General features: G+C 54.5%; 2 protein-coding genes across 5 annotated transcripts; both read left to right on the plus strand.

Moving 5' to 3' along the window:
• The first annotated feature begins 1,846 nt into the window (after positions 1-1,846).
• FCGRT (Fc gamma receptor and transporter) lies at positions 1,847-9,606 on the plus strand. 3 transcript variants are annotated; one of them, XM_024566426.4, is made up of 7 exons: positions 1,847-1,983; positions 3,048-3,134; positions 3,432-3,683; positions 3,796-4,071; positions 8,028-8,297; positions 8,939-9,055; positions 9,285-9,606. In XM_024566426.4, exons 2-7 carry the CDS (start codon positions 3,062-3,064, stop codon positions 9,362-9,364), a joined length of 1,068 nt encoding a protein of 355 aa, XP_024422194.1. In that variant the 5' UTR covers positions 1,847-1,983; positions 3,048-3,061; the 3' UTR covers positions 9,365-9,606. The 3 variants fall into 3 exon arrangements, with proteins under 3 accessions (XP_024422194.1, XP_024422195.1, XP_071076166.1); XM_024566427.4 differs by lacking the exon at positions 1,847-1,983 and adding an exon at positions 2,037-2,333; XM_071220065.1 differs by lacking the exon at positions 1,847-1,983 and adding an exon at positions 2,401-2,419.
• Positions 9,514-20,987, plus strand: RCN3 (reticulocalbin 3). 2 transcript variants are annotated; one of them, XM_045200338.2, is made up of 7 exons: positions 9,514-9,646; positions 10,970-11,217; positions 13,086-13,288; positions 14,381-14,553; positions 16,216-16,276; positions 19,964-20,163; positions 20,431-20,987. In XM_045200338.2, the coding sequence occupies exons 2-7, from the start codon at positions 10,976-10,978 to the stop codon at positions 20,536-20,538; spliced, it is 987 nt and encodes a 328-aa protein (XP_045056273.1). In that variant the 5' UTR covers positions 9,514-9,646; positions 10,970-10,975; the 3' UTR covers positions 20,539-20,987. The 2 variants fall into 2 exon arrangements, with proteins under 2 accessions (XP_045056273.1, XP_024422197.2); XM_024566429.4 differs by lacking the exon at positions 9,514-9,646 and adding an exon at positions 10,330-10,548.
• Positions 20,988-22,136: the final 1,149 nt, after the last annotated feature.

The following is a 22,136-nucleotide window of genomic DNA, read 5'->3' on the forward strand; positions in this document are numbered from 1 at the left end:
CTGACTAATCCATCACATGAGCTAGCAATTCCATTCTTGGCTATATACCCAAAAGAACTGAAAAGAGTTGTTAAAAAAAACAAAACAAAACCCACCACGTATACATTTGTTCATAGCAACATTATCTAAAACAGCCAAAAAGTGGAAAGAGCCCAAACATCCGGCACCCGAGGAATGGATAAACAGAAGGCGCTGGTCCATGCCATGGAGCATTGTTATTCAGTCATAAAAAGGAAGGGGGCTCGGATCCACGCAACAACACGGTTGGACCTTGCAAACGTTACGCCGAGTGAACAAAGTCGCACACGAAAGGCTGCGATCTTGTGTGGTCCCAGCTGTGTGGCCTGTCCTGTCAGGCACAGGCAAATCCACAGAGGCAGAAAGCAGATTAGTGGTTTCCGGGGCGGCGGGGAGGAAGGGCTGTTTGTAGAAGGTAGAAGGTGTCCTTTTGGGGGCAACGAGAAAGTTCTGGAACCAGGTAGTGGTGGTGGTTCACACCATTGTGAATGCAGTATATGTCATTAAATAGTAAGTCCTTTTTTGTTTTTTTTAAACAGAAAATAGCCAGATTTAATGCATAGGTAGGTACGGGAGTCCCACATAGAAGAAGGAGTCGGAGATCCCTCAGGCACAAGCTCCATTACAGGGAACCTCTTATGTTTTCTGCCCTTTACAACAAAACAAATGAATGGAAGCATTATAGCAGGCGTGCGGTCTGGGGGTGGGGGACTGGAGGGGCCTGCAAGCTCTGTAGCTGTACTTGGGTGTGCTCTGGTATGGGTGGGGATTGGTTCTAGGACCCCCTACAAACACCAAAGTCCAGGATGCTCACGTCCCTTACATAAAAGGGTCTATCAAAACTGTGTGCTTTTGAGGTCGTATCAGAAGATATTAAAGACCCAAAGGTTTGCCCATACTGGTGTGGCTCAGTGAGGCATCATCCCACGAACCAAAAGGTCGTCGGTTCGATTCCAGGTCAGGGCACATGCCTGGGTTGCAGGTCTGGTTCTAGCTGGGCGCATGTGAGAGGCAGCTGATCGAAGTTTCTCACATAGATGTTTCTCACATAGATGTTTCTCTCCGTCTCTTTCTCCTTCCTTTCTCCCTTTCTCCAAAAAACAAATACTAAATAAAAACCTTAAAAAAAAAAAAAAGACCCAAAGCTTTGTGGGCAACACTAGAGTTGACGTCACTGTAGAAAAGGCATTGGGAGGCTTCAGAAATAGGCTGATTTGAACTCATGGTATAGGCACTCCTTTTTTAAAAATATGTTTATTTATTCTTAGAGAGAGTGGAAGGGAAGAAGAAAGAGAGGGAGGGAAACCTCAATGTATGGTTGCCTCTCTCATGCCCCCAACTGGGGACCTGGCCTGCAACCCACATGTGTCCCCTCACTGGGAATCGGACCGGCGACCTCTAGGTTCACAGGCCAGTGCTCGATCCACTGAGCCACACCAGCGTGTTTGCTTTATTGAAGAAATGGTGAGGCAGGCACAGGGTTTATATCCAGGTTTTAAGCAGTTTTAGAACGAGAAGTTCCTTTTTGCTGATAGGCGACTTTTCAGTTTGTTATCATATCTGCCAGTTTAGGTTCTGGGTGGATTTCATGTGTCATTCCCCCCACCCTTTTTTAACTTTTTTCTTTCCTTCCATTAATGGCACCGCCTGGCGGAGGTGCACTCTAAGTGTCTGTCCGTTTTGCTGTGCACGTGCTGTGCGCATTTGGGGTCTGATGCATCAGTGGGCCTTGAATCAATCAATGTAAATAGAGCTTTTGATCTATAATGCTTTCACACAGAGTTTTTATTTTACGAATAAAACATTGTTCTAAAACAACAAAAAAAATTGTTATAAAAAAAAGAAGCAGCGCAGGGGCCCTTTAAGTGACATTTGGGGGGAGGGGCTCCAAAGAGGAAATACAGAAGTGTCTGGAGACAGCCCATTGTCGCAGGAGCTAATGAAGGCCTTGGGGGGGTAAATGAGGTAAGAAGTGGCCCATAAAGACCCCGAATTTTGGACTCCAATACTGTTGGGTTTACTCTCAACTTGGTCATGAAATTGCGGGCTGGCTGATAGCCTCAAAGGGAAAATAGAAACAACAGAGAGCAACAGAGAAAGGGACCAAAAATCAAAAGGACAAAAGTTTCAAGAGGCAGAGACAAACACTCTGAGAGTCTGGGCCCAGGGCCTGGGGTGTGCCCTGCAGCTGGGGGGGCGGGGTTGGACATTCCCGGAGTCGGGGAGCAGTCTCCGGACAGGATGTGAGAGAGGAACTGGGGTCTCCAGTCACGGGAGCCAGCTGGGGCTGCAGGCGGGAACGGATCGTGGCTGCGGTGAGCAGAGCTGGGGCCCAGACCGAGGGAAGACGGGCTGGGGTCGGGGCTTCTGGCGCCAGCGGAGAAGGGGGTCGGATTCTTGGGTCAGGAGAATGGCCTGGGGGCCGGGACTCTTGGATCCGAGGGAGGAGGGGTTGGGGCCCGGACTCCTGGGTCCGGGTGAGGAGGGGTTGGGGGCCTCGGACTCCTGGGTCCAGGGGAGAAGGGGTCGGGAGCCTCGGACTCATGGGTCCGGGGGAGAAGGGGTCGGGGGTCTCGGACTCCTGGGTCCGGGGTAGGAGAGGTCGGGGGACTCGGACTCCTGGGGCCGGAGGAGGAGGGGTTGGGGCCCGGATTCCTAGGTCCGGGGGTGGAGGAGTTGGGGGCCTCGGACTCTTGGGTCCGGGGGAGGAGGGGTTGGGGGCTCCGGTCTCCTGGGTCGGCGGGAGGAGGGGCTGGGGGCGGGACTCCCAGGCCGGAGGGCGGAGGAGGGGGCGGGGCTGAGCTCTGAGAATGAAATTTCAGCCTATCCAGGCTCTGTAATTAATTAACCAACACGGATCAAATTAAGGGGTGAAAGTTCAGCGAGGCGTAGGGCGCTGTTGTGACGGTCCTGGACGGAACCCCGAACCCGCACCCGCAGGCGCTGCGCGGTGGCTGAGCCTGGTGGAGCTGGGGGAGGAAGGGGCGGGGCGGGGGTCCGGGACAGTCACGCGCCCCCTCCCGCCCCAGGTCTCCCTCTCAGGATGCGGGTCCCCCGGCCTCAGCCCTGGGGGCTCTGTTTCCTGCTCTTCCTCCTGCCCGGGACCCTGCGCGCAGGTGAGGGGCGCTCGGCCAGGGCTGTCGGGGCGGTGGGAGGTGCCACCGGCCGGGAAAAAAGCGGACGAAGCAAAATCGGAGTTTTCCCTGGAGCCAGGCATTTCCTCCTCCTCTGCATTTCATTTTATCGCATTGTCCTCACGTGTCTGGGAACCTCCTGGCTCCCTAGCTCCAGGTCTCTTGACCCCCCTCTCAGGGTCTGTCTCCTCATCTGAGTCTTTCCTTACTCGGGGTGGGGTCCTGCTCCCAGTGCAGGGGCCCTGCTCCCATCTGCCCCCTTCCCCTGTGTCTCTGCAGACAGCCATCGCTCCCTGCTGTACCACTTCACCGCTGTGTCCTCCCCGGCCCCGGGGACTCCTGCCTTCTGGGTGTCGGGCTGGCTGGGGCCCCAGCAGTACCTGAGTTACAATAACCTGCGGCCCCAGGCTGAGCCCTACGGGGCTTGGGTCTGGGAAAACCAGGTGTCCTGGTATTGGGAGAAAGAGACGGTAGACCTGAGGAACAAGGAGAAGCTCTTCCTTGAAGCTGTCGCAGTCTTGGGGACAGGAAGTGAGACTGGGACTCCCGGGTCTGAGGGAGGAGGGGCTGGGGGGGGTCCTGAATCCTGGATCTGAGGGATGAGGAGGCCGGGCCCCTGCTCACCTCTCTGTGGGCACCCCAGGTTCCTACACCTTGCAGGGCCTCCTGGGCTGTGAGTTGGGCCCTGACAATGCCTCTGTGCCGGTGGCCACGTTTGCTCTGAATGGCGAGGAGTTCATGAAGTTCGACCCCAAGGCTGGCACCTGGAACGGAGACTGGCCTGAGGTGCAGACCATCAGTGCCAAGTGGATGCAGCACGCGGAAACTGTGAACAAGGAGAAGGCCTTCCTGCTGTACTCCTGCCCCCAGCGGCTGCTGGACCACCTGGAGAGGGGCCGTGGGAACCTGGAGTGGAAGGGTGAGCAAGCTCCAGGAGAACATTGGATCCCCGGGGATCTCCTGGCCCCCCAGGCCCCCCTTAGGCCTCATCCTCTTACCAGAGCCTCCTCCCTGGCCTCCCAGCCTCCAGTCTCCCCCCAACAGCCAATCCCTCACTCTGCCCCCAGAGGTGACCCTGCCCCTCTCCTGCACATGGCCCTCCCATGGCTCCCAGAGACCTCAGAACACAGCTCAAGTCCCTCAGCCGGGCACTGGGGGCCCCACATGGCATTGCCTCGGCCCCTCTCCTGAGCCTCCCCCTTCTCCCTCCGCCCCCCTCAGCCATTTGGAATGGCCCGGAGTTCCTTGAGCTCACACCAACTCTCCCCGTCTTCACTGCTGCCATTCTCCTTCCAGTTCCACCGGTGTCACACCCAGGGACAGTCCTCCCGCCCACGAGGCTCTCCCTTACCTCTTTGGGGCTCCCATAATGCCTGTGTGACCTCCGGTCCAGCACAGGCCACTCTGAGCTGTAATGAATAAAGTACATCTGGGGAGTCACCAAGGGCTGGAGTTAGAGCTCTCTGCCCCTTAGTGTCCCCCCCTTGCTGTCCCAGCCTCCGTCTCCGCCCTCCCTGCACACTGTCCTCTATCTGCCAGTCAGAGGGAGCTCCCATCCCGCCACTGCTTAAAACCCTCCAAGTAAGCCTTGGCTGGGGAGCTCAGTTGGTTGGAGCATCATCCCATAAACCAAAAGGTCTTGGGTTCAATTCCCAGTCAGAGCACATACTTAGGTTGTGTGTTCGGTCCCTAGTCAGGCATGTACGAGAGGCCAGCCACTGATGTTGTTTCTCTCCTGTTCTCTCTTCCTCCCTTCCCTTCTCTCTAAAAACCAGTAAGCATGTCCTTGGGTGAGGTTAGATTCTTGGCCTGATATACCAAGGCTACAGGTTCGATCCCTGGTCAGGGCACATACAAGAATCAACCAATGAATGCAAAAGTGGAACAACAAATTGGTGTCTTTCTCCCTTCTTTTCTCTCTCTCAAATCCATCAATTAAAAAAGGACACTGATTTAGTTAAAAACAAACAGGCAAACAAAAACCCATCCAAATAGCTTCCCATTGGTCTTAGACTACCATTCACACTCGACATTGTGGCCCATAAGCCCCACGTGGTCTGGCTGTTTTCCGTCACTGTGACTTCACAACATCCCTGCTCCCCCGGCCTTTTCCCTGTCTCCCAACCTGTCCTATTCTTTCCCTCCTCAGGACGTTTGCACCTGCTGTCCCCTCTGCTTATGATTCTCTTCCTGGGGACCCTGCACGACTAGGTCCTTCTCATGCTTTAGGTTTGATTTTGGACGTCAGCTCTCCAGCAAGGCCCTCCCCTGCCAACCACCCTGGCTAAAACGTGCCCACCCCACCGCTGCTACTGCCTCTCACACCCCTGTGTCATCTACTCAGTCATTGTAATATCTTTATTATTTTTCTTTGTTTAGTGAAATACTTTATTTATGTATCTTTAGAGGGGACGGGAGGAAGAAAGAGAGAGAGAGAAACATCAATGTGTGGTTGCCTTTCGTGCATCCCCCACTGGGGACTCAGCCCGCAACACAGGCGTGTGGCTTGACTGGGGATTGAACCGGCGACCCTTTGGTTTGCAAGCCGGCCCTTAATCCACTGAGCCACACCAGCTAGGGCTCGATTAATTTTTATATGTGCCCATGTACCTGCCCTCCAGATCATGATCTAGAACATTCCTAGATCCAGGAGACTTCCTTGTGTGCTCCTCCATTCCGGACCCCTTAAGCATTATAACCACCCTGACTTCTGGGGCCACAGTATTGCCTGACTTTCAGCTTCGTGGGGCTATGAGTGTCTGCTTGTCTGTGTCTGGCTTCTTCCACTCGAGCTTGTGTTGTGAGACTCTGTTGTGTGTATCAGTAGTTCATTTTTCTTTTAATTGGTGAGTACTATTCTGTTGCACAGTCCATACCACCGTTAGTCCACTAATTTTTTTTTTTTTTCCAGATTGGGGCTATTATGAGCAAAGTTCCCATGAGCATTCTTGTAGATGTCTGGTGATTCTGTATTTTCGTTGACTTTGACTTAATATCCAGGAGTGGAACGGATGAGTCACAGCCTGCTTATGGGATTAGGTGCGGCGGGCGGTGCTAGCCGTTTCCTCAGAGCGGCTGAACCAGTTCCGTACTGCCGGCAGCTGTGTATGTGAGCGCCAGTTGTCCCACAGCTTTGCCAGGATTTGACACCGACTTTCGCGTGAACAGTGGTCGTGGGCATGTGGTAGTATCTTACTGTGAATTCCTGTTCCATTATCTGATAAATGGCTGGATGACTGGCCATGGTGGGTACTTTTTCACATGATTGGCCAGTGGACTGTCCACTCTTGTGGAGCGGCTGCTTGGGTCTGTTGCCCATTTTTTAAAATTTATTTATTTTAAAGACTTTATTTATTTATTTTTAGTGGGAGGGGCAGGGAGGGGGAAAGAGAAGGAGAAAGACACCAGTGTAAGAGAGAAACACAGATGGGTCACCTCTTGCACACGCCCTGTCCGGGGACCAAACCCGCAACCCAGGCAGGTGGCCTGACTGGGAATGCAAGTGGAAACCTTTCACTGTGGGATGATGCCCAACCAGCTGAAGCCACACGGATCAGGGCAATACCTTTTATTTCTTTTTCTTATGTTATTTCACTGGCCGGAATCCCCAATACTATGCTAAATAGAGCAGTGATAACGAACATCTTGTATTCTCAAACTCACAGAGAAAGCATCAGCATTTTACCAAGTATTATGTGAATCATAGGGTTGTTTTTTCTGTTTTAAGTTGACCAAAGTATTTCTTTATTTTTTTCCTTTTTTTATTGTTGTGCAATTACAGTTGTCACCATCCCCCCCATTACTCTCCCCCGCCCTACACACCCCACCTCCCACACTGAACCCTCCCCCCAGCTGTCTTTGTCCCTGTTCCTTGATGACCCTTCCCCTTCTTTGCCCCAATATCCCCTCCCCCATCCCTGTGGGTTTGTTTTGTTGATGCCCAATGTCAAATTAAGGAAGTTCTCTTCAACTCATAGTTTACTAAGAGTTTTTGTTTTGAACAGTGATGAATTTTATCAAATGACCTTTTGTTTTTTCACCTTTAGTCTAATGTGGTGAATTATAGTAGCTGATTTTCAAAAGTGAAACCAACCTTGCATTCCTGGAATAAACTTCACTTGATCATCATGTATTATCTTTTATATAAATGACTAGATTCTATCTGCACATATATATCTGCAAAATCATATATATATACATATATATATATATATATATGATTTTGCGTCTATTTGCATGAGAGATTGACTTTAAATTCCATTGCTTGTTGTGTCCTTGTGAGGTTTTGTTATTAACCTTACTCTGGCTTCATATAAAGTTCTGCTGTGTCTCAGTGGATTGAGCGCCAGCCTGTGAACCGAAAGCTCACTGGTTTGAATCCCAGTCAGACCACAGGCCTGGGTTGGGGGCCAGGTCCCCAGTAGGAGGTGTGCGAGAGGCAACACATTGATGTTTCTCTCCCTCTCTTTCTCTCTCCCTTACCCTCTCTCTAAAAATAAATAAATAAAATCTTTATTTAAAAAATGAGAACATAAGCTTCATGAGGACGGGGACTTTTGTCTACCTTGTGCATGGCTGTGTCCCCCGTGCCCGGAAGAGTGGCTGGCATGACAGATGCTCAGCATATGTCAGTTGTAGGAAGGAAGGGATGAGAGCTGGATCCCCTGATGGTGGATAGGTTATGTCTCTGCCCCCTGGGAAGGTCCTTTTATCATTCTATTCCCCAGGCGTAGTACATGCAAGGTGCATGGTGGGGCCTGCTGGGTAGAGCGGAAGGATTGGAGGCCTCTCTATGTCCCTATCTGGCCCTGGGCTGGGCCTGGCCCTGGGGACTCATGGGCTGGGGGCTGAGCCTGTCTGCCTGTTTGTCTGCAGAGCCCCCCTCCATGCGCCTGAAGGCCCGGCCAGGCAGCCCCGGCTTTTCCGTACTCACCTGCAGTGCCTTCTCCTTCTACCCGCCCGAGCTCCAGCTGCGATTCCTCAGGAACGGGCTAGCCGTTGGCACCGGTGACAGTGAGCTTGGCCCCAACGGCGACGGCTCCTTCCACGCCTGGTCATCCCTGACAGTCAAAAGTGGCGATGAGCACCACTACCGCTGTGTGGTGCAGCACGCGGGGCTGCCACAGCCCCTCATTGTGGACGTGGGTGAGGTCCCCCTGGGTGCTGATAACCCCTTTTCCTGGTCTTCGTGGAGCAAACCTTTCTGAGTCTGACTACCTTCCAGTCCTCTTTGAGTCTGCCTGCCTCGTGCCCTGCTACTGCCAGTTCTTCCAAAGCCTGACAGCATTCTGTCCCGGGTTGCTTATCCTCCCTCACCTTCCATGCTGCTGCTGCTGCTGGCCTCATGGAATCTGGCCCCCGGTTAACCACTGTGGACAGTCCTTGCTAAGTCTGACCACCTTCTGTCCTGCTGCTGCTAATCTTCACAGAGTCTGACCATTGTCTGCTGCTGCCAGTCCTCACCAAGAACGACCATTTATTGCTTGGAGCCTGACCTGCTGCTCTCTGCCCTCCCCCACTCTGCGAGTTCTCACACCACCTCCCTGCCACTGCAGGCCCCTTGGCCGGTATGACTGAGACCGCTCTTGCTATGGCTGGTTCTTAACGTCTAATCAGGCCCAGAACACCAGCTGACTGGCCTTTCCTCTGCCCACACCCGCTCCCCAAAACTTGGTGTTGGGATCTCTGAGACTGGGAGGGACGGAGAACTCCCAGTCCCCTGTCCTGGCTCAGACAGGGCAGGGGGTCCATTCGTTCAACATCTGACAGCATATCTCTGGCCGCAGAATCACCAGCCAAGTCTTCGATGTCAGTGGTTGGAATCGTCATCGGCCTCTTACTGCTCACGGCAGTAGCCGCGGGAGGAGCTCTGCTGTGGTGGAGGATGAGGAAGGGGCTACCAGGTGTGGGGCTGGAAGAGGGAAGAGGCTCAGAGAGGGATAGAGACCCCCAAAGGGGGGGGGCAGAGATCTACACAGAGAGGAAAAGAGAGAGGTGGGGACAGATCGGGATGGGGGAAAGAGACTCACACGGAGGAGCAGGGAGAGACAGATAGACATCCATAAGTGTGGGGGAGGGGTGGAGACCCAGAAGATCTCAGAGATTCTGATGCTTCCCCCTTTCTCTCTCCAGCCCCTTGGATCTCTCTCCGTGGCGACGACGGAGGGGCCCTCCTGCCCACTCCTGGCCTGTCCAAGGATGCTGACTCTTAGGATATGAAAGCATTCTCAGCAACCGCCTGATATCCCCCATCCTGGCTGCTACTAGCTAATGCAGCTGGGTCCCTTTCATGCTGTGAGACACCCTGGAACCCTGGTATTTCCGAGCCTCCAGAAGGAGTCCTGGTCCCGGTTTCCTACCTCTGGATTGTTCCTCCTGTGGTCTGCCTCAGTTTCCCCTCCTAAAATATACGGCTCTCCTCCACCTCCACATATAACAAGAATTTGGGCCGGCATCATTGTGTTCTCATCATTTCAAATTTTCCAGCGGGGGAGGTAAGGGAATGGGAGGGGGGAATAAATGGTGTAAGTTCTGGGCTGCAAATCTCTCCTGAGACTAACAGGTTGAAATGGTGGAATCTGCCAGTTTCATATACCAAGTCATATAGTTTTCTTTTTAAGGATTTTATTTATTTATTTATTTTTAGACAGAGGGGAAGGGAGGGAGAAAGAGAGGGAGGGAAACATCAATGTTTGGTTGTGTCTCACGTGGCCCCCGTTGGGGTCCTGGCCTGCAACCTAGGCATGTGTCCTGAGTGGGAATCGAACCGGGGACCCTTTTGTTCTCAGCCTGCGCTCAGTCCACTGAGCCACACCAGCAAGGGCCAAGTCATATATTTTTCATTCGTAAATTTCACAAATGTCTATTGAATGGCTACACTGTGCCAGGCATTTTGAGGAATTCTTGGCTGCAGCCTGACCTGGCTTCTTGGTGGAGCGGAAGAGTAGTTCCCTCCATCCGGGAAGGGGATGGCTCCTCTGGCCCCTGGGTTCCCTTCTTTCTTAAACCATGCTGACAAAGAGGAAAAAGAGAAAAACAAATCTCCCATGAGGCTTTAGAGTTAGAAAATCTGGAAGTTGTGGGGTATGACGCCCCGAAGCCTGTCGGGAGTTGTGGTTCTCCCCGGCCGCGTCACTCCGGCGTCGCCCACCGCGCCCCATCTGGGAAGGGGCGAGGCTGATCCTCGCGCGCCAAGCTTTCCTTTGTGGACGTGGCGAGGGGCTTCCGCTGCCCGTCCCTCTGTTTCGGCCCCGCCCCGTGGGGGGTCCTCCTCAGCGCATTGGTCAGGGGGCGGGGCCTCGCCCTGCGGGAGGCGGGCCTGGCTGGAGAGCAGCCAAATTGGGCATCTTTTTGGACAACGCCGAGCATGGAGAACGCTGCGAGGCTGGATAACCCGGTAAACGGAGGCGAGGGCGGGTGGCCGGCCCAGGTCGGACGGTTCAGGTCCGCTCAGGCGGAGGATGAGAGTGCAGGCTGGAAAAGACGGCTGGGACCTTGCATGATTTCTTTTTTTTTTTTTTTTAACCACGACCCTGCCCCACACTTTGCGTGGGAAGTGCGCCACGTCTCCTGCTTGAGTCCCCTCACTTGCAGCTCTGGGACCCCTCTGGAACTCCCTCAAAAGATTCAGTCCCCAGAACTGGTTTTACCTTCTAAGAACCCACCCCTGCCCTCCCGCTTCCGCCCTTCTTGAGCCCAAAACTTTGCAGCCAGTTACCATCTCTCTGTCCTGTTCTGTCTCCCCTCCCCCCACCCTCTGGTTTGGTCTCTGTCCTTTTCCCTGTGACTCCTGACTCCTAGCCTCCTCCACTTCCCAGGGACCGATGACGTGGCGACCATCACTTCTGCTGCTGCTCTTGCTGCTCAGGCAGGGGGCCCAGGGGAAGCCCTCCCCTGACGCCGGCCCTCATGGCTCTGGGAGGGTGCACCAGCAGGCTCCCCTGAGCGAGGCCCCTCATGATGATTCCCACGGGAACTTCCAGTACGACCATGAGGCTTTCCTGGGACGAGAGGTGGCCAAGGAATTCGACCAACTCAGCCCAGAGGAAAGCCAAGCCCGTCTGGGGTAAGAGAAACATGGGGGTAAGAGAAAGATGGGGACCAGGCGGGTCAGGGTTCTAATTTAAAACAGGGAGGTCAGGGGAGGCCTCGGTGAGAATATTTGGGCCATGTTGGGTATGTGTGGGCATGGCATGCCAGGCAGAGGGAAATGTAAGTGCAAAGGCCCTGAGGCAGAGGGGAGGCCTGTGTGTTCGAGGAACATTGAGTCACGTGTGGCTGGAACTCACTGAGCACCAGGAGAGGGAGGTGGTGGCAGAGAGGGAACAAAGTGGTTGTGCAACAGGTGATTAAGAGTTTATTTATTTGTATTTAGAAAGAGGGGAAGGAAGGGAGAAAGAGAGGGAGAGAAACATCAATGCATGGTTGCCTCTCACACGCCCCCTACTGGGGACCTGGCCTGAAACCCAGAGATGTGCCCTGACTGGGATTCCAACCGATGACCCTTTGGTTCGCAGCCCGGGCTCGATCCACTGAGCCACACCAGCCAGGGCCACAAGTGAAGATTTAATCTTTTCTCTGAGTGAGTTGAGAGCCATGGGAGGGCTGTAGAGGGAGGACATGAGCTGACTTGGATTTTAACAGAATCCCTCTGGTTGCCATTTGGGAAACGGCCTATGTAGAGCAAGAAGCAGGCAGTCCATTGAGGAAGTCACGGCAGTAGTGCAGGTGGGAGACGAGAGATGATAGCTCCTAGACCGGGGTGGAGATGGCCAAGGTGCCAGAGACCTGGCAGACTGTGCTTGGATGGGGCTGGGTGAAGGAGGGATGGGAGAGGAAAAGCAGTTATTATTTACTTCCCACAACCACGTTCTACTATTTATCCCCATTTTACAGAGTGGGGAACTGAGGCACAGAGGGGTTAAGTGACTTGCCCACAGTCACACAGCCAGAGTGCAGAGTTTGAACCTAGAATATCTGGTTGTGGAGCCCCAAGCTCTTAGCAACAACTTGAACCTCGGCGTAAAGTGTGAGTCCTGGGGACAGAGCCGGTCTCCAAACGATCCTAGCTCCTAGCGCAGACGCCTGGCTCGGGAGGGAGCGGCAGGGCCGGCTCAGATTCGACCCTGGTGAGTGGGTCTCCAGGGCTTAGCTTCTCGAGCACTCTGTTAGCAGGTGGGCGAGGACGAGGCCAGGGGAGAGGGAAGGGGTCTGGGAGCCCACAGGCGAGACCTGAGAGAAGGGACCGCACCCCCGGGGTTGCGGGTGACAGGTCAATGCTTGATAACGTCTGGGGAGAGGTAGGGGACGCTGCATGAAGCACGGCTGGATGGAGAGGGGCCTGAAATTGACTGTCGCATCCAGGGAGGGGGCTGAGCAGGAGGCGTTAGAAGGGAGATTCTAAAACTGGCAGAGCCAGGGAAGAGGGTCGGGACATGGGGCTGGGCTGGGACGGCGAGAGGTGTGTGGCCGGGGCAGCTGCAGTTCACAGGCAGTCTTGGGACAGGAGCCCTGCGGGCCCAGGACGCAGTGGGTGTCCCCTCTCCCTGCCCCTAGTCCAACTCCGAGGCCACGCTGGAGATGGAGCTCAGGCAGGGTTGAGGGGCGGGGCCAGAGCGGAGGGTGTGGCCTTGGAAGGTTTCAGGTTTCTCCCCCACCTGGCTTGTTGTGGACCGCAGCACCCGCCATAGGCCCGCTGGGTGTCGGAAGGGCGTGATCGCCTTTGGGAGCCGAACCCTGAGGTGGGCGCGGTCTTGGGACTGACCTGTGCCTCCCGCAGTGTGTGGGCGGCTGTTGGGCAGCGTTTTTTAGCCCTGTAAGAAGAGGTGTGTCTCGGGTGGGGGCGTGGCTCTGCTCAGGGGCGGTGCCTGGGCAAAGGCGGGGCCCGGGGTGGGCGGGGCCTGCGGCTGACTCGTGTCCCGCCCCGGCCCACAGGCGCATAGTGGACCGCATGGACCGCGCTGGGGACGGGGACGGCTGGGTGTCACTAGCCGAGCTCCGCTCGTGGATCGCACACACACAGCAACGGCACATACAAGACTCGGTGAGCGCGGCCTGGGACACGTACGACACGGACCGCGACGGGCGTGTGGGTTGGGAGGAGCTGCGCAACGCCACCTATGGCTACTACGCGCCTGGTATGCGGCGAGACCCTGACCCCTGTTCCTCACACACACACTGACCCTGACCTTTCTGACCTCTCGCCCTGAGAACCTTTTAGCTCATTGTCAGAATCCCTGACCTCTGACCTCTGATCCTTGGCTAAGGTCTACCGACTTCAAAACCTCATCACCCTGAAACCACCAATATCTGATTTCGGGCTGCTCATTCTGGCATCTACAACCTTTAAATCCCAGGACGGGGCCGCGGCTGGAGGGGTGGGGGAGCGGGACTTCAGATCCTTGACCAGGGACATCTACCTTCCATGCCCATGACTCTGACCTTTCATCTGAGAACCCAAAGCCATTTACCCTGCCTGCCGACTTTCTGGGTTCCCTCCTCCCTGTCCCCACACCCCAGCCCTGGGCCCCCACAGCTCTGGTTCTCTCCTTCCTGTACCCTCAGCCCAGCCTGTCCCTCATATATCCCCCAAGGGGTCTTGCACATCCAGAGCTCGCCCTGATCCTCCGCTACTCACTGTCCCCCATGACTCCCCTGAGCCCCCAGGAGAGCGTCCCAACTCCTTAGACCCACCCGGCCCACCCCCCAGCTTCACTTTTCTGCATTTTCATCCCCAGTCAAATGGATATTCTGCTGTTTCCCTGAACTCGCTACATTCTTCAAGCCTCCACACTCTGCACATATTGTTCCCTCTGTCGAAAATGCCCTTCCCCTCCACTCTGTCCAGCGGAATAACCTCCTGCACCAGAGCACGACTGGGGGCCCCGTCGGCCAGTGTTAGCTCAAAGTCCATCATTCCTGGCTGCGGGACCTTGGGCGAGTTAATTCCTCCCTGGGAGTCAGGTGCTCATTCTTAAAGATAGACTAAACAAAAGAACTCCAGTTGCTTTTTGTGAGGGTTCAGTGCGATGTAGGTAAAGGGCTTGGCATGCACTAAGCTCTTACTACAAAGCAGCAGGTGCGTGTAGATGCTGAGTGAGTGTTAGTGTGACCCGCCCAATGGGGTCTTCCTGCCCTGAGGCCCCGAGTTGGACCCCTTTGTCCTTCTCTTCAACGCTCCTGGTGTTACCCCCACGAAAGCACGTCTCACCGAGCTCCTCCTTTCTTAGGTGAAGAATTTCACGACGTGGAAGACGCGGAGACCTACAAGAAGATGCTGGCTCGGGACGAGCGGCGTTTCCGGGCGGCTGACCAGGATGGGGACTTGCGGGCCACTCGGGAGGAGCTGACAGCCTTCTTGCACCCGGAGGAGTTCCCTCACATGCGAGACATCGTGGTGGCCGTGAGTGAGGGCCAGCCTTCCGGCGCTCACCCTGGGAGTCCCAGTTACCCGGTCCTCTGGCACCTTCCCCAGGAAACCCAGGCCGCATGCGCCAATCAATGGCGGGTGACATCTCCCACCCCACCCTGTCACCCCAGTGTTACTATGAGTGGAACAGTTTATACCCACTCGTATCATGCCCAACTTGTTAGCAATTGATGTGGTTAAACCCCCAAAAGATGCCAACAAGGTGAACCATCTTTTTTCCTTCTGTGTCTCCACCCTGTCCCCTGCAGTCTGGTCCCCACAAGTGACCCCATTCTTGTGTTTCCCATTTCTAAAGCTGCTTTGAGGGTCTATGGTAGGGTCATTAGGATCAGGGGCTCAAAGGCCAGAAGGCCTGGGTTCAAATCCCAGCCCTGCTGCTTCCTGGCTGTGTGACCTTAGGCAACTTCCTTAACCTCTCTGGACCTGAATTCCCTTACCTGTAGAATGACGGTACTGGAGGGTGGTTATAGGGCTAGATGAGTTCATACACGTAAAACTGGAAAAACTGGCCCGGGGTATAAATGCTCATATGTCATTTTACACACACGTCAATACAGCAACAGGACAGGAATCGCTGGATTAATGGGGGTCAGAGAGGAGAGATGCCATCAACCCAGGCTTCTCCAACCCCTTACACTTCCCAACCTGCAAGACCCAGTGTCCCTCTTTTATTTTTTTTAAAGATTTTATTGTTTTATTTATTTATAGAGAGAGGGGAAGGGAGGGAGAAAGAGAGGGAGAGAAACATCGATGTGTGGTTGCCTTTCATGTGCCCCCTACTGGGAACCTGGCCCGCAACCCAGGCATGTGCCCTGACTCGGAATCGAACCTGTAACCCTTTGGTTCACAGGCCTGTGCTCAAGCCACTGACCCACACCAGCCAAGGCAAATGACAGGAATTTCAATATGTAAGTGTTGTAAAGTCATCAGATTTAGCAAATCCCATAGGATATCCAATTACACTTGAACTTGTAACAACAAATAATTTTTTTCAGTGTAAGTATATCCCACACCGTATTTGCGATTAGTGTAAGTCTGCCCCACACAATGTTGGGGACATACTCTTACTAAAAAATCATTTATCTGAAATTGAAGTAACTCAGCCTCCGGTACTCTACTATGCCGCCAACGCCACGTGGGGCAGACTTATACTGAAGAGTTGTTTGTTGTTCCCTGACAGTTGAAGGAGATGGGGAACCCTGTACTTTATCTGTCAGCCCTGAAATGTCAGCAGGTTCTCCGCGTACTTCGTGCTTATAAGCAAACTGGAGTGAGGGTCTAGCATCTGCCTTTTAGAGGGGAAGGGGCTTCTGCCCTCAGGGAGTGTGGGCTGAGCCATGAGGACGTGGTTAGGGACTCAGGTCACCTCTCCTTGTGTAAACCCACCTGTGCGTCAGGACACCTGGGCTCTGTGGCCCCACCTATTAAGTGCAGGTAGAGTCCGCATTGCTCTGGCACCCCAGAAAGCCCCCCAATTTCCCACATGCCCCTGGGGACAGTTATGCCCCCTTAAGACTGCTCTAGTGCATAGCTGCACAGTCACCCCAGAATGAGATGCCCTGAGGGAACCTCACACTCTGACCCCAGGGATCCATTTCCCCTCAGGAGCCAGACCACTGCCTCTTTCTCCTCCAGGAAACCCTGGAGGACCTGGACAAGAACAAAGACGGCTACATCCAAGTGGAAGAGTACATCGGTGAGTGGGACCTGAGTGCCTCCCTGAGGACACCCGTCCCCTCCTGGGCCTGGGTGGCAGCCCAATGCATTATAAAGCAAAGGCCCTCTGATGTTGTGAGGGCGGGGGTGGGGTGGCCAGGGTGCTGCTTGAGTTTATGCATCCACCAAATATTTATTGAGCATCTACTATGTGCCAGGTGCCCATATCATTTTTATCCATCATCCACTGTGTACCAGGCCCAGCAAATTGTTTTTTTTTTTTAAGATTTATTTAATTTATTTATTTTTAGAGAGAGGGAGGGAGAAGGAGAAGGAGAGAAATATCAGTGTGTGAGAGATACATTGATTGGTTGCCTCTCACAAGTCCCCAACTGGGGAGCTGGCCTGCAACTCAGGCATGTGCCCTGACTGGGAATCGAACCGGCGACCTTTCAGTTCTCAGGCCAGCACTCAATCTACTGAGCCATACCAGCCAGGCCCAGCAAATCTTTATCAAACACCAACTATGGGCTGGGCCCAGGAAACATTTATTGAACACCTCCTGTATATGAGACTGAAGAAGCATTTATCAAGCACCTACTGTGTGCCAGAACCAAAAAACGCTTACTGAGCATGCTAGTGGTTGGGGACACAGCCCGGACTGTCACAGACCAGGTCCCTTCGTGGAGGGTCTGAAGTTTCTGCACAATTAGGGCTCAGGGGCTGCGATTGCTGGGGGTGGGAAGCTGGTCCTGAACTTGCACTTACACAGCAAAATGTCAATGTCGCCTATTGGGCTGTCGGGGAGCCCTGTGACACCTCCAATAGCCTGGTGGCCCTGCCTCTGTCCTTGCCCTCAGGGAGCAGAGAAATTACTTAAGGGGAAAGCTGTTCCCTATGGGACTGTTAGGTGTTTGAACACACTTTCCTGTAGAATGTGTTCATGGAACAAACCCGCAGGCAGGACGTTTTTATTTAAGCATTTATTTTTTTGCAAGAATGAACTTGAGCATCACAGCTGAATCCTAACCGTAGCTGACAGTGAGGCTGTGGTGACTGTGGTCACATTCGGAATAAATTCATCTGACCCTCACCCTGTGAGATGAGTGCCACCACCCCACTCTCCAGACAAGGAAGCTGAGGCCCAGAGGGATCGATACCTGACGGCAGTCACCTGCTATGCAGGTGGAGTGGAACTTGAGTCCAGGCAGGGGGACCCCAGGTTTCTGCCCTGACACTCCAGCTGTGGGGTCCCTGAGGGGCTCTGGGGACATGGGCAGAACCCCAGGATCTTCCAAAGAAATGTAACTTTGCCCTGTCAAATGGCAGGGGGAAGGGCATGAACAACAAGAGCTGGGGAGGCCATTGCAGGCCCTGACCCAGGCTGGGGGTGGGGGCAGTGTCAGGGGAGATGGGAGAGATAGGGGTGTCCTCTGCTTATGGGTACAGGCTCCAGAGTCAGCCTGCCTGGTACCCACCTGCCACCTCCCGGCCATGTGACGGTAAACAAGTCCCTCGCCCTCTCTGAGCCTCAGTTTCCCCATCTGTAAATGGGGGTAATAGAGCACCTCCCACATATGACCACGTAAAGTCAACACAGATCCCCATCCATGGATGCATGGGTGAACAAGAGAGGCAAACCCAGGTAATAGAGTATATTTTGGCCATAAAAAGGAATGAAGTGCTGATCCCTCCTACAATGTGGGTGAAACCTAGAAAATACCGTGCTAAGTGGAAGACCACAACATTGTGTGACTCCATTTATATGACGTACACAGAATAGGGAAATGCGTCAAGAAAGAGAGTCGATGAGTGGTTGCCAGGGGCCGGATGGAGAGGGGCTAGGGAGTTACTGCCTCACGGGAAAGAAGTGCCCTTGAGGGGTGATGAAAATGTTCTGGGTAGGGGCTGTGTCACCAGACAGGGGGCCTGGCCCTCAGCGGGTCTCCCTCGGGCCAGCTAGCAATGTGTAAGTTCTTGACTCTGGGTAGGAAAGATTTCACAGCACCAGCCCAGGTGACTACGAGGGTACGTTTATTAAAGCTGGGGACAGTGAAACAGCGAAGGGCTTAGCATAGAAGAAGCAACAGGAGAGCCCAGGTGGGGCTGCCTTAGCTCACTGGGAAGTCAGAGAACAGGGGGCCTTGGGCACGGGTGCAGGGGAATCACTTGGGACGAGTCGCCACTGCCCACTGCTCCCCTGGTTGGAAGCCTCAGGGACCCTTAATGTTTAGAAGATGCTGCCTGAGAGGGAAGGAGAGGGGAAGGCAATGGTGTGGGCTGCTCCCCAGAGGGAGAGCCTATGCCCTGGGTCATTTGTCTTGAGTCTCTCTCTCTCTCTCTTGCAGGCGGAATCTTAGGGGAGGTCTCTGGGGAGGGTTCAGTAGAATATTCATCAGTTTTCAGGGTCCTGGTCTTCACTGATGGGTCAGTGCCAGGGCAGGGGTCCTTGTCACTGAAGTTGGTCTGGGCACAGCTGGTCTGGTTTTGCTGCTTTTCTGGGTCTGGAGCTGAGACACAGGTGAGGCCTGGAAATTATCTTCAGGGAGGGGAGCTTCTGCATCTGGCTGTAAATTGCTCGGCCACTGTGTTCAGCTCTGTCTCCGTTTCCCTATTCTACATGCCAAGGAATTTTCCCAGCTTCTCATTATCCTTTCTGGTTGCATAACTTTGTGAAATGTACTAAATGTCACTAATGGTGAGTTTTATGTTGTGCGCCTGTTACCACAAAATGAAAACACCCAACTCCCATTTACCATGGCCATTTTGTAGAAGAAATGATGACTTAGGACCATTAAAAAAAGGAAGGAGGTTTGTGCACGCTGCCCCTGGAGGCTGCCTGTGCCTGGGCAGGCAGCCTGCTGTGGATATACCCTCCGACAGCTCCCTGGCCTGGTCCCGTGGGGAGGAAGGACTTCTGTGCTCATTACTGTCCTTTGTGTGCGGTATAAAAGGCTTGTCAGGTTGAAATGTCTGGGAAATCCATCTCTGGAGTTGTACTTTCTCCAGGGCAGTCCAGGAGACGAAGAGTTTTGCAAACATGTACAAATAATTGGAACAGCCCTGGCTGGTGTGACTCAGAGGATTGAGCTCCAGCCTGTGAACGGAAAGGTTGCTGGTTCGATTCCCTGTCAGGGCACACGCCTGGGTTTTTGGGCCAGGTCCCCAGTAGGAGAAACCAATCAGTGTTTCTCTTCCTCTCTTTCTCCCTCCTTTCTCTTCTCTCTAAAAATAAGTAAATAAAATCTTTAAAAAAGAATTCCTTTTAAAGCAAACAGAAACAAAAAACCAAATAATTGGAACAAGAGAGGCTCCAACAATCTCCAGGGAGGTTCTTAAAGTGAGGTGAACTTTATCGTATCTCCTGTCATCTCTCCAGAAACATCTTCACCCCGTCCTTCCTTCACATGGAGCGCCTACTATGTGCTAGGCGCTGAACCACAGAAATACACACAGTATTTCATGTGGGTATCAATCAACCTGATGGACCGTTCAGCCCATCAGTGAATTTGTCCATCAAATCAATTTCACGTGTAGTCAATTTCAACACCTGTAAATCGGTCTTTGTTATTAATCCCACTTAAACACAAGAAACTGAGGATAAAGGGAGAGAGGAGGGTTGGGCTGGGGTCTCTTGATCGGGGTATGTCAGAGCCGGGACTGGAGCCCTGGTTGGCCCCGCCGGCCCGGGCTCCGGCCCTGAGTCGGCCTCTCGCCCTGACCCCAGCGGACCTGTACTCGGCGGAGCCTGGGGAGGAGGAGCCCGCCTGGGTGCAGACTGAGCGCGACCAGTTCCGGGACTTCCGGGATCTGAACAAGGACGGGCACCTGGACGGCAGTGAGGTGGGCCACTGGGTGCTGCCCCCGGCCCAGGACCAGCCGCTGGTGGAGGCCAACCACTTGCTGCACGAGAGTGACGTGGACAAGGTGCTGCGGGGGCCGGGCAGCGGCGCTGGGGGTGGGGGTGGGGCCGCGGCCTGGTGGGCACAGGGGTCCCGGAGCTGGGCCTAGAGCCGCCGAGGTCCCTGTTTGGCTGGAGAAAGGGACAGAGACCCAAGAGAGGGGCCGAGTGATGGGTGGGACAGAGATCTGCAGAGTAAGGGGAACATAGACCGGGAGAGCCAAGCTTAGGTTCAGAGATGGGTCTCACAGGCAGGGCACGGAGTTTTCCCTGCTGACCTCTGACCTGTCCAGGACGGGCGTCTGAGCAAGGCTGAGATCCTCGGAAACTGGAACATGTTCGTGGGCAGCCAGGCCACCAACTACGGCGAGGACCTGACGCGTCACCACGACGAGCTCTGAGCTCCCACGCACCCAGCACAGCCTCGTGGTCCCGCGGGGTGACCGGGGGAGGGGCCCCCATGCCTGGGTCGCCCTCCATGTCCAGTCCTGCAGGATGCGACCACAGCCCGGGGTATCCCTCCGCTGCTGGGCTCTCTTGGACCTTCCCTGCTCAAGTTCTCTCTGTGAGACACCTCAGCCCCTCTCAGCCCTCCCCACCCCACCCAGGGGCTCTCACAGGCCTAAAGAGTGAGGGACCACCCATTCCTCACTGGCAGAACCTCCCAGCCCAGCCCATGGCTCGCGGCATCAAGCTCAGCCTCCCAGAGCTTCCTGGAACCCCACAACTCCGAATCTGAGCCTCCCACCACAGACAGGAAACACTCCCTGCCCACACTTGGCCACAGGCACCGCCCCCAGGACGCCTCCTCTCTGCCAGGGAGGCAATAAAATCTGGTGCTGGGGCTTCATCTGCGTGTCTCTCTGAGGGGGTGACTGACGGGAGCCTGGGGGAGGAATTGGGGGCTGTGACTAGGAGAGGAGCAGGCTGCCAGTTGCGGGGACTGTGGGCCGAAGGAAGGGGAACTGGGCATTTGAAAGGGCGTTCTGGATGTTGACAGGGTTTGAGGGCGTTCCTGGGGGTGAAAATGGAACTAGCAGCCTGGACCCAGCAGCGAACAAGCCAGAGAGCTCTGCCTTCTGCGTAGCAAGTGATGGCCACGCTCTGCCAATCAAGTGGCTGGGAAAGGAGAGAGTGAGCCCTTGGGGAGAGCGGTCCAGGCAGAAGGAACAGCACGTGCAAAGGTCCTGAGGTGGGGGTGGGCCTGGTGTGAGTGAGGGTCCCCAAGGAGGTCAGTGTGGCTGGAGTGGACTGAGGGAGGGGGCACGGGTGGGAGGGCAGGGCGGAGAGGGAACCAGGATCGGGTCACCGTGGTCCCAGTTTGATGGAACAAGGTAGAGAGGGGCAGAGACCCAGAAATAGTGGAGCAAAGTTTACTCTCACTGAGCTGGGGGCCCCTGGAGGGTCCTGAGCAGAGGACGGGTGTGAACTGCCTAGGTTATGAGTTTGATGGAACAAGGTAGAGAGGGGCAGAGACCCAGAAATAGTGGAGCCAAGTTTACTCTCACTGAGCTGGGGGCCCCTGGAGGGTCCTGAGCAGAGGACGGGTGTGAACTGCCTAGGTTATGACGGTCTCTGCTGCTGAGTTGAGGCAGCGGTGAAAGGAGGAGGCCATGACAGGCTTGTATTCCTCCTGCAGTCCCATGAGCCCCCCTTAAATTCTCTGTAGTGGATCCCAGCGATTCCTCTCCTGGTAGCTCCCAATGGAAAGTAAGTCACCAAAATGAAGTTCGTAGCAACTTTAATCACAATAGTGCTAAACTCGAAACAACCCACCTGCTCACCTACCGAAGGGGTAAGTGCATGGTGGGGCCTCAGCCAGGGAAAAGCACAGGAAGGAGGAAGGGGGAATCTCAAGGCCCCCACTGGCACGGGGGACCGTCACAAAGCTTATGCTGAGCAAAAGGAGCCGGACGCAAAGGATCGCGCGCCATGTGATTCCATTGATAGGAAATTCAAGAACAGGCAAAAAACGAAGCTAGGGATCGGAAGTCAGGCT

This window comes from Desmodus rotundus, chromosome 12 (assembly GCF_022682495.2).
Source record: "Desmodus rotundus isolate HL8 chromosome 12, HLdesRot8A.1, whole genome shotgun sequence".
In the NCBI taxonomy this organism is placed as follows: Eukaryota; Metazoa; Chordata; class Mammalia; order Chiroptera; family Phyllostomidae; genus Desmodus; species Desmodus rotundus.